This window comes from Silurus meridionalis, chromosome 13, assembly GCF_014805685.1.
Source record: "Silurus meridionalis isolate SWU-2019-XX chromosome 13, ASM1480568v1, whole genome shotgun sequence".
Classification (NCBI taxonomy): domain Eukaryota; kingdom Metazoa; phylum Chordata; class Actinopteri; order Siluriformes; family Siluridae; genus Silurus; species Silurus meridionalis.
The window spans coordinates 3,027,305-3,039,211 of NC_060896.1; the positions used below are offsets into that span (position 1 = coordinate 3,027,305).

At 40.9% G+C, this 11,907-nt stretch overlaps 1 protein-coding gene across 1 annotated transcript; it reads right to left on the bottom strand.

Moving 5' to 3' along the window:
* Nucleotides 1–2,254: 2,254 nt before the first annotated feature.
* Nucleotides 2,255–8,283, bottom strand: LOC124395881 (vomeronasal type-2 receptor 1). The gene is made up of 6 exons (XM_046864770.1): nt 8,129–8,283; nt 6,940–7,231; nt 5,912–6,790; nt 4,472–4,699; nt 3,411–3,534; nt 2,255–3,324 (listed from the first exon to the last, which is right to left on the bottom strand). The coding sequence occupies exons 1-6, from the start codon at nt 8,248–8,250 to the stop codon at nt 2,255–2,257; spliced, it is 2,715 nt and encodes a 904-aa protein (XP_046720726.1). The 5' UTR covers nt 8,251–8,283.
* Between the last annotated feature and the right edge of the window lie 3,624 nt (nt 8,284–11,907).

The following is an 11,907-nucleotide window of genomic DNA, read 5'->3' on the forward strand; positions in this document are numbered from 1 at the left end:
TTATGCACTTACTCCAACACCCAGACAGTAAAGCGTTACAGTAGTCTAATCTAGATGTAACAAAAGCATTAACTAGTTTTTTCTGCATCCTGTAACTACATCAGATTTCTAATTTTAGCAATATTTCTGGTGAAAGACACGTGTAGACGGTTTACCATATTAATAAAATCCTGGGATGTATATCTAAAAGTGTGTGTGTGTGTGTGTGTGTGTGTGTGTGTGTGTGTGTGTGTGTGTGTGTGTGTGTGTGTCACTGCACTTTATCACTCAATCCAACGGTTCTAATTTCTAATGAAAGCACAACATGGCATGCTATATATATATATATATATATATATATATATATATATTAGTAGAAACAGTAATATAATAATATTTTATTATATTATTATTAGTACTAGTAGTAGTAGTATTACTATTATTAATAGTAGTAATAGTTATTAATAATAATGACTATTAATTGTGTTTTATTATATATTATGTTATATTATAAAAGAAGTAATATTAGTGTAAGTTATTAATAATAACTATTATTAATAGTTCAAGGAGATGCAGCAGCAGGTAAAGAGCGATGTGGCGTAAGCCGAGGAAAAGGCATATAAGGAGCATGTTGATGGAGAAGTATAGAGAAGGTCAGAAGGAGTTGCATTGTGTGTTTGTGGATTTAGAGAAAGCGTACGACAGAGTGAAGAGAGGAGTTGTGGTATTGTATGAGGAAGTCAGGTGTGTCAGAGAAGTATGTAAGGGGGGGTGTAGGACATGTATGAGGACAGTGTGACAGCAGTGAAGTGTGCAGTAGGAACAACAGACTGGTTCAAGGTGGAGGTTGGATTGCATCAAGGATTGGCTCTGAGCCCTTTCCTGTTTGCAGTGGTGATGGACAGGTTGAAGGACGAGGTCAGACAGGAGTCTCTATGGACTATGATGTTTGTGGATGATATTGTGATTTGTGGTAAGAGTAATGTGCAGGTGGAGAAGAGCCTGGAGAGGTGGAGATATGCGCTGGAGAGAAGGGGAATAAAAGTCAGTAGGAGTAAGACAAAGTACATGTGTATGAATAAGAGGGAGGGAGGTGGAGTGGTGCAGTTGCAGGGAGAAGAGGTGGAGAAGGTGGAGTTGTTCAGGTACCTGGGGTCAACAGTGTAAGGTAATGAAGAGTGTGTTAGAGAAGTAAAGAAAAGAGTGCAGGCAGGGTGGAGTGGGTGGAGAAGAGTGATAGCAGGAGTGATTTGTGATAGAAGAGTATCTGTGAGAGTGAAAGGGAAAGTTTATAGGACTGTGGTGAGACCTGAGATGTTGTATGGATTAGAGACAGTGGCATTGAGTAAAAGATAGGAGGCGGAGCTGGAGGTAGCAGAGCTGAAGATGTTAAGGTTTTTATTGGGAGGGACGACGATGGACAGGATTAGAAATTAGTTTATTAGAGGGTTTAAAAGAGGCAGAAGTAGAACACAGGGTGTGTATGGACAAAGATGATCCGCTGTGGTGGATATTTCTTATAATTAGTAGTAGCAGCAGTATAAGTATTTATTAGTATTATAATTAATTATTATTAATATTGTTATTAGAAGTAGTAACACTAATATTTCTACTGTTACACTGTTATTTGCTGCTGTCTAGGGCTGTTTATCACTTCACAGAATGCCATGTCAAGATAAAATTGCAAAAAAATTCTATGCAAAATCTATGTAACATAATTATTTGTTTATTCAAATGTAAATAAGTAACAGTCAATTTCTAAAAGCAATGACAGACTAAAGTAAATATCTGATCATATTATTTGTTTTATTGTAAAAGTAAATGTAAATTTGTATTGTGCGAAAAGCAGGAAGTTAAGATGATTAAAAAATTCGCCATAATATATGCATAAGCATACAATTATTCCATACAAATAAAAAATCAATCTCCTACATATATTGAAATAAAAAAATTAAGATATTTATTTCACAAAAATAGAATCTAGTAAATAGGATGCAAGAGCTACAATGGTTTTATGGAGAAGTGGATTTTTTTACATGAGAATAAATCAGTGAGGAGTAAATAGTTTCCGTTACATTAACTTAATAACATCTTTATGAATTTTTTATTTTTTTGGTTGTAGTCTCGCTGTGATTTTTTTTCACCTCGTCTTACACTGATTTAAACTGATTTCTTATTTCTGTCTATTCTTTTGTGGGGTTTTTTGTGTTCAATTACAAAATTAATAGAAAATGTTCTGATTATTAGATGTAGAAATGCAAATTTTGGCTTTTGATCATCCGTCAATCGTGGCGATGGTGCCGTTGGTGTTGGTGGTGGCGAGTGAGGCAGATGTTCCAGTGGCTCCAGATTCAGGCCGCTTGGCCCTGGGCACCATCAGCTCCTCCTTGTTCCTGTCGGGTTTAACCAGCAGCACATAGCACTTGGGGAGGAACACGCACGCGAGCAAGCCGAAGCTGGAAGCCAGGATGGCGAAGATCTGGACGGCTACCATAAACTTTCCGCGTGTGCTCAGGTAAGCAGGGACGAAGGAGATCCAGACGATGAAGAACACCAGCATGCCGAAGGTCACGCACTTGCCCTCGTTGAAGTGGTCCTCGAGCTTGCGTGCGATGAAGGCGAATATGAAGGCCAGCAGCGCCAGGAGAACATCATAGCCGAATATACAGCAGATGAAGATGATGTTTCCTGGATCACACTCTAGGATGATTTTGATGTTCTGGGCAGCCGTGTTCTTCACAGGATGAGGAGGCAGCAGGATGAGCCACACGGTGCAGGCTACGACTTGGATCAGCGTGCACACGATCATCATGGTTCTCTGTTGAGGAGGTTTGATCGGATCAATGTCGTTTTTCTGTGGAATGGCAGGAGCTATCGCTGCCGTGTCACCGCTCTGCTCGGAGGCGGCGGCCGCCGCTTTGGCTGCTTTAGCTGCAACCCTCATGGCTTTGATTGCTCTCGCTCTGAGCATCAGCAGAGATGATTTTCCCATGAGGGACGACAGAGTCAGGGCAAAACCAAGAGCCAGAGCCACCTGGCTAGTCATGCAGGACCAAAGCCGTGGCTCACCCAGGAACACGATGGAGCAGAGGAACGTGACCACTAGCCCCAGCAGCAGGGTAAAGCTCAGCAGAGCATCGTTGGCCTGCACCAGTGGTGTGTTTATGTATTTTAGGAACACTATGGCCACCATGATGGTCAGGAGAGCACCAAAAACAGAGATGACGATCAGCGTGATGCCCAGAGCCTCACTGAAGTCCAGGAACTCAATGGTCTTTGGTACACAGGCATCACGGTTGGCGTTGGACCAGTAGTCCTCCCCACACTGAAGGCAACCTCTGGCATCTGTCAAAAAGATGATAATTTTTTTGTTTGTGTATTTGATTGATGTGCACACACAAAACCGCTACCAGGAAAAAACAGATTCTGACCTGTAGTGTTAGAAATCTCTCCGTCTGCACACGGGATGCAGTCGAAGCAGCAGACGGGTTCTCCCTGACGGATGCCCATACGTGTGCCAGGTTGGCATCTTTCGCTACACACAGAGCGTGGCGTCTGCAAAACCAGCAGCACAACAACACAGATCATATGAAATAGATCACGCTTAGCAGATAGTTTGCGGCCGATCACGTGTAGTGGATCACATGTAGCAGATCACGTGTAGTAGATTACATGTAGTAAATCACATGCAGCACATAGCATGTAGGAGATCACATACTGCAGATCACATAAAGCAGATCCCGTAGTAGATTACATGTAGTAGATTACATACAGCAGGCAACATACAGCAGATCACATTTAGTAGATCACATTACACATAGCAGCTCACATGCAGCAAATTACATGTAGCAGATCACATGCAGGAGGCCACAGTAATAAACCACATGGGAGTGGTAGCTCAGTGGTTAAAGCGCTGGGTTACTGTTCGGAAGGGAGGAGGTTCCTTGGGCCTTGGGTCACTCTTGGGCCCTTGAAGAAGGCTCCATTGGCACCATATCATGACCCCAGCTTCTGAGCAAGCTGGTATATGCGAAGAACGAATTTCACTCTGCTGTAATGGATATGTGACAAATAAATTCTATTCTATGTTTAGAGTTTGAGGGAACAGCTACATATGTCTGGAAGAAGCAGGTGTCCCAATAAAGCAGATCACATGTAGTAGATCACATGCAGTAGATTATAGACAGCAGATCGCATGGAACAGATTACATGCAGCATAAAACATAAAGCAGATGACATGTAGTATATCCCATACAGCAGATTATATTTAGCAGATCACATGTAGTAGATTACATACAGCAGATCACATGCAGGAGATTTCCTGTAGCAGATCACATGTAGCAGATCACATACAGATCACATGCAGCAGAAATTGCCCAGATGGTACAGATTCTAGTCAAATATTTAAATAAATTGTACTGTATGATTGTTAGTGTATAAACATTACACAAGCCATTACTCCTGTATGACAGGTTATAACAATCTCACCAACCTGCAGCACATCGTTATGCCATATAATGGAGGAGTTGTCGATGTACAGCTTTTCGCCGGCGGGCGCCGTGCTGTTGTATTGTCCTATATGTGTGTACGTGACCCCTCCATCTGAAGCCCTCTGCCAGTTCAGGATCTCGTAAAAGCCAGGAACTTCGCCATCGTTGAAAGAGATCACCTCTCGGGTGTTGGGGACGGTGAAGCGCAGGTTTTTCAAGTAGTACATCAGCTAATAAGGGACAAATGGTGTTAGGACAAAATATTTATTATTTAGTTGAAGATTTATATATATATATATATATACTATATAAATGTACTATACAGCATATACTATAAATATTATGCAGTGCTATTATCTGTAGCTACCACTGTCATTAGTGCTCTAAATATATTTACCTCATTTCACATTTAAACACAGAGTGGATGGTGTTAAACGTCTCAGGAAATAAATAATAATAAAAATAACCCAAAGGTTGAAAGGTCAGTAATCTGGCTCGACAGTTCCTCAGCCTCAGCTACATCACTCCAGTACATAAGTGGTGTGTAATAAAGATGTACACCTTGTACTTGGCCTTTGGACTGCCTAAAGTATATCTTCCAATGAGTTCAGCTGCTTCTACAGTATTTCCCAAAATATACACAATTTATTATATTACATTTTCACCACTATGATCTGACCAGGCAGCTGCAACAGATGAGTGTTTCTTTGTTTGTTCGAACTTATATTTCTGCCATTCGGCAGATGTGTTTATCCAAAGCAACTCACAATTATTTTATCAGCTGAGCAGTTGGGCGTTAAAGTTAGAGTTGGACCAAACCGACGCCAAAAAACTATCTTTGAGGAAAGCCGACTGTGGCATCGCCTGCGTCGTATAAATATATAAAGAAAGCATAGTTTACACCTGTAGCGATCATTACTAATAGATTTGTGTCGTTTTTTTAAATCATGTCTGCTAAGTGGCAAAATGGCGCTTGTCAAGTTCTTGGTCCTCTTTTTGTGAATGAAGACAGAAAGAAAGGAAAAAAAAAAAAACTGCACTAGATGCAACAATAATGACAAGTGTGTGCATTTACTCGTTACTCCGTCGTTGTTTTTAAAGTCAGTGTGCAAATGTGCTGTTTGCTAAGCCAGTGGTGTGGAACACACCGGAAAAACTACAGCTGACCGACGCTCAAAACCCACCCGATACCAGACCACTCAGTGTGTCCCAGGCGTAAAGGCCTTGCTGAGGAGCTCAGCTCAGAGGACCAGCAGTGGCAGCTTGGTGATACCAGCTCCCACTTCCCACAAAAGTGAAAAACCTGCCCGTTTTTGTCCTGATGTACACCTCTAGTTTCAGTTAGATTTAAATGTAAATAAATTAGATACCCTGTGAACCATTCCTAAAAAAAATGCTCCTCCTCAGTGTTTGTATCTCATTGAAACCCATTATCTACTCACTTGCCAAGGCTCAAAGTTGGTGATGTCAGCACATGAGCCACCGACAAAAGGTCCTTTCCCGGGAACGCAGTACTCCAGGTTGTGTAGAGCATAGGCCACTGCGTACACGGCCTTATACACATTATATGTCAGTCTCAACTGGGACACGTCTGAATACGTGTTATTCAGTTCCACCAGACTTTCCTTCCCGTTGCACAAGCCTAGCGGCGCCAATCTCGCTGCGGCCCGCGATGCCGTCGCGTTTCCCACCTGTGTGGCCAGCTGTGTCCGGGCGTTGCTCAGCGCTCGGCTGTAACTAAGCGTGCAGTTGAAGGCAGTTTGCCAGAACTCCTCAGTCAAGCTGTCCTGATAGGGGTCGATGTTAAGGAGGTGCTCCCGCAGGCCTGGGATGTGCGCTCGAGTTATGGCGAATCCGATCGTCCCCCCCAGCAAGGACATAACATTGGGTTGGCGCGAGATGAGCGCAGACGTGACCCAGTTTTCGCTGGCGATCCACGTGCGGTTGGTGGCGTTGTTGCGCAGAAGTTCCTCCACCAGCGGACTCCAGTCCACATCGGATGAGAACACCACAATGATCTTGGCTGTGGAGTCTATAATGGTGCGGACGATGCGCTTGATGGTTTCCGGAGCGGTGAACTTGGGGAGCGTTTCAGAAAAGGAGATGCACACACCTGCTTCCTCGACGACCTCTTTGAAGCGCTTGATACCGTATTTGCCGTAGTCGTCGTCCGAAGCGATGGTGCCCACCCATGTCCAGCCGAAATGCAGCACCAGCTGAGCCATGGCCACCGACTGGTGCTCGTCGCTCGGGATGGTGCGCAGGAAGGTGGGGTACTGGAACCTGCTCTCGAGGACTGAACACGAAGACGAGTAGCTCACCTAAGATACAAACATTAACAGTGATGGGTATTTAGACTCACAGAGGTCCTACATTGAGAAAAAAACAATAACATGAAGGTTAAATCCAGAAAAAATCCTGAAAACAGTATTTATTTGCAGCACACTGATAAAACAATCACACACTTCACCTGTGGGAAATAATAAAGGCCGAGGATTCTAGCCGTAGCGACAGAGAGGTCACATCCTCCTGCCCCCACCATAGCAGCGAGTGGAGGTCCGTTCCCACAGCGGTAGTTAGGCACAGCTTCATCCTGGCCTGTCAGGTAGGTCAGAGTTCCTTCAACAGCCTTGGAGATGGTGAAGCATGAATCATAGATGACGTATCCGAGATCAGTGTTGGGCAACAAGTCAGCTTTTTTGTTAATCTCATTAATGGCAAACAGCATCGTCTGCGTCCAGCGGAAAGTACGGAAATTAAACCTTATGGAGATTAACAGAGACATAAAGCATGATAAAATAAGAAATTCATAAACTAATCAACTCATAATCATCATCTCAGCTATGGCTGTATTCTATTAGTGAGGTTACTTTGTGGTGTGATTCCACATGCGGCCACTAGATGTCACTAATACAATGCAACAAACTACATGGGGCAGAGAGAGAGAGAGAGAGAGAGAGAGAGAGAGAGAGAGAGAGAGAGAGAGAGAAATAATTAGATAGATAATCAGATACAGAGAGAGATAATCAGATAGAGAGACAGATAGATAAATAGATAGAAATAAACAGATAAATGAAAATATAGATAGATAGATAGATAGATAGATAGATAGATAGATAGATAGATAGATAGATAGATAGATAGATAGATAGATAGATAGATAGATAGATTCTTTTTGTCTCTTGAATATTTTTACATTTGTCCAAAAGCGGTTTATGTTCAGTGAAAAAAAAATCCAAAAACCTTTTGAGAAACCTCTGGTCCATTATTTGGAGGAGGAGTAAACACACACACACACACACACGACATAGTATGCATGTAATAACAATTATGTGCTTTGGGGGATTTGGGTACAGGGAGCATTTCAGACACGGGCAAAATCCACGCATCAGCAGTAACCATAGTAACCAATATTGAGCTATTTTAACTATATTGTATGGCAGTAGCTGTTGATGAATAACAATCAAAAGCCCAGATTGAACATCTTCCTACAGGTAAAGTTGTAAAAATATAGAAAAACATGATAACTATCCTGTAACTACCACTAACAAACCTTTGTGTAACATCTAGAAGACACGCAGGCTGTACACGTGTTTGCATAGTCAATATCATCATTACCTCTATCTGTGAAATATCTGGTAATAAGTGAGCGCGGTTACCCTTCACAGCCGGAAGACACTGGGTTGGATGAGGTGTTGGTGTCGGTGGAGATGAGACGGTTGTGCACGGAGAACATCCCCCCGATCACCACCTTCTTCTTCTCCACGTTCTTGTAGCCCATCAGGTTGAACTTGGCCTTGAGTTTGCAGCTCTGTTCTGCCAAAGCGACTGCCACCACAAGCCCCAGAACACACACCCCCAAACACACACACCGGTTCGCCTGAAAACCACTCGATTTCATGATGTTTTAGTAAAAGAGACGTTTACACTAAACACACACACAGAGATGTAAAGCTGTCTGGTGTCTACAGGTGTCTGGAAGAGTTAGTGATGCTTCATTCATCCGTAACGCCTCGTGGGAGAGAAGACAGATACATCAAAACATCAACACACACACACACATAGTAAAAGAGACACACACTGAAGCAGTGTCCCAACTGCAGCAAAACGTCATTAACACAAGCTACAAGAAATATTTCATATTTTATATTTATTTGACTTATAAAATAGAAATGCAATTTAACGATCATATTTCTTACTTATGTTTACGATAAAAAATAAATAAATAAACAAACAAATTACATTTTTAAATAAATGTATGTATAATTAATATTGTCCAGACATTAATACTATTATAATACACCTTTAGTAATGTATTTATTTCTATTATCCATTTTATGTGAATGGGTTCACACACACACACACACACACACACACACACACACACACACACACACACACACAGAGGTTGACTCATTTTGAAGTCAGAAACACTATACAGAAAGATCTCAAAATATAATTATTAATATAATAAAAAATCCTGCAGATGTATAAATTCAGTTCAGCACCAAGGACAGGGGCTTTAGATCTCAATGTTGGTATTGTTGTCAATCTGTTCAATTCATTTTTAATTTTTCATGTAAATTTTTTTTAACAAGAAACATTGTCTTAAAGCAGATTTACAGAGATAAAGCACTTATAATGTATAAGTTTCTTATTTATAATTGTACATTTGTGCCTTATGAGTAATTCAGTGGCGACTGTGTTGAAAAATGTCATGAAGAAACCTTGAAGAACCACTCAACAGGGAACCCGTCCTCATCCCCAACACCGAATGTCCATTCATTACTGTTCCATCATTGTTGAGGTTTAGTGATAAATGCAACCTGTGGTCCTGACTCACTCAATTCAATTTCATTTCTATTGCACTTTACACAAGGGACATTGCATCAAAGCAGCTTTACAGAATGTAATCAATAGATTTATGTAGAATTTTTTTAAATAATTGTGAAACTGCTTGTAGATTGTAATTTAATATATTCAGGTGGTTTGTGAAATATAGACACATTTCCTGCTTTTACATCTGACCCTAAAAACATCCTGTGTTTTATATCATATCACACTTAAGAGTAAGATTTCAACAAATGCAAATAAGTGGAAAACTGGTCATGTGTGTGTGTGTGTGTGTCTGTGTATGCGTGTGTGCGTGCATGCTCATACGAAACAGTCTTTTGCTTCTTTTTTGGGAGCAACACAGCCAAACACTGCATACATTAATATAGATTAAGTTTTAATACCAACACAAAGGAAAAAATGTGTGTGTTTGTGTGTGTGTAAGAAGTGAACTCCAGCAGCTCCAAAGCCTTTAATAACACCTTCAGTAACCCAAAAAACGCTTAGGGGGATGAATTAATTGCTGTAATGCCAATGTAAAAGACACACACACTCTCTCTCTCTCACACACACACACACACACACACACACACACACACACACACACACCTTTTCTCTCTCACGCCACAACACACTCTGATACAGTAGCTGTAGCACCTTCATCCTCAGAGATGCTGCTGTTTATGAAGTCCAACTTGTCACTACATGTTCTTCAGTCCTCAGTGGAGAACTTTGCACCTGTCTCTCACACACACACAAACACAGGCATCCTTACTGAACCCAAGTGCCAACCTTCTGTACAATACTGAATTAATAAACACGAGAAATCAGTAAATATTACATACTTTCATTTTAAGTTTCATTTTGATTAGAAATTCAAAAGTTTGGATGCTGTTTTTCTCAATCCAGTGTACAAAACTGGAGTATAAAAGCAATTCTATACTTGCGTTTATATCGACATTCTGCATTCTGATTGGTCAAAAGCTGTTCATGAACTCAGCAATAGTGCAGCTGTCAATCATAGCTTTCTATTAACCCTCTCTTTCGAATACATAGTTGTTTCCATAGCAACATCTCGCTCAAAATTTGTATGATCTCAGATGCTCTATGGAAAAATGAGAAAACCTGGAATTGCTGATGTGGTGAAACATCTAGAGAAGGAGTCTCCAGTGTCAGAGCGTAGGGCTGGAACTGAGTTTTGACTAAATGTGAGCAACTCCATTTGATTATGTAGGAGATGATCCATAGCCAGATGTGTGTCATTACATGATGGAGCTGCTGTTTTTCTTTAGATTTCTCATTTAAAATAGTTTCCAGCTGCGTTTTTCTCCAGTTCAACAGGACAGAAATCCTCCATGGAACTCAGTAAGGTCATTGGGAAATGTTCATAATAGCACTCAGTCTAAATGGAACTCTATGTTACTACGGTAACGGTTATTTTATACAGCGGCACATTGGTTTTAATTAAACTGCCTGCAAACTACCTGAGTTTAAACACTCTGGACTTCCAGCCAATCACAATCCAGGGTCCACATCGACCCGGTTATAACACACACACACACACACACACACACACACACACACACACACACACACGAAAAGCAAATTGAACATGGACTTCTTTATTAAAGCTCGGATCTCATTATACAAACGTCAGGAAACTGCATGCAGTGACTTGGTTTTTTTTTTTTTTCGAGGCACAATACTAAAAAGGAAAAAAAAAAGCTTTTTGTTCATTTATACAAAAAACTAACAAACAAAAAAAAAAACAATTGCATAAATCAAACACCATGTCAGATTGCAGCTGAACCCACTACTGAAAAAAAAATTTCATTTTAATAGTATTTTCTTCGGAGTAGACGCACGTAAAATGCACACGTAAAAAGGCGAGAGACAGAAGAGACGACAAAAAAAAAAGAAGGAAGGAAGGAAGGAAGGAAGGAGAGAAAGCGTGAGAAAGTAAAAAAGAAAGAAGGAGAGAGGATAAGAACAAAGCTTGCAGTTAAGACCAGGAACCAGTCCACCCTTACAATATTTTTTATCTCCTTTCTATTGAAATAATGTTCGTGTGTGAATGAGACGTACAGAGACAATAAATAGCGAGGCATGTTATTCATCGTTACAACACTTCAAATCTTATCTACAGGCATAGATTTCTGGTTTTAGCCCCCCCCCAGCACTGCCCATTGCTTTCCCTCCCACACCCAAACCCCTGCACCCCCACACACACACACCTCTATGTATAGTTAACAGAAGTAACCTGTAGCCCCTCCCACTTTCTATAGACTTAAAAATAATCATTATAACAGGTTAATGGGTCATGTGATCACAGCTAAGCCCCTTATATTTTTTTTTTTTTTGCCCCATCGCTCATCTAAACCTTCTACCCGCTACACAGGAAGCAAAGCACCAAGGCCTTATGGGTAAAAATAAAATGAGATATGGTTAAATGTGCAAACGATGCTCCCGTTCTCATACGCAGAAGCAGACACGAGTATACGTTCTCAGCTAAATGCAAAAGAACAAAAACAAAATAATGCAGCATGTTAGTTGTTCACATCCCTGAAAGAAAGGAAAAAAAAAAAAATTACGACAAAAGAACCAG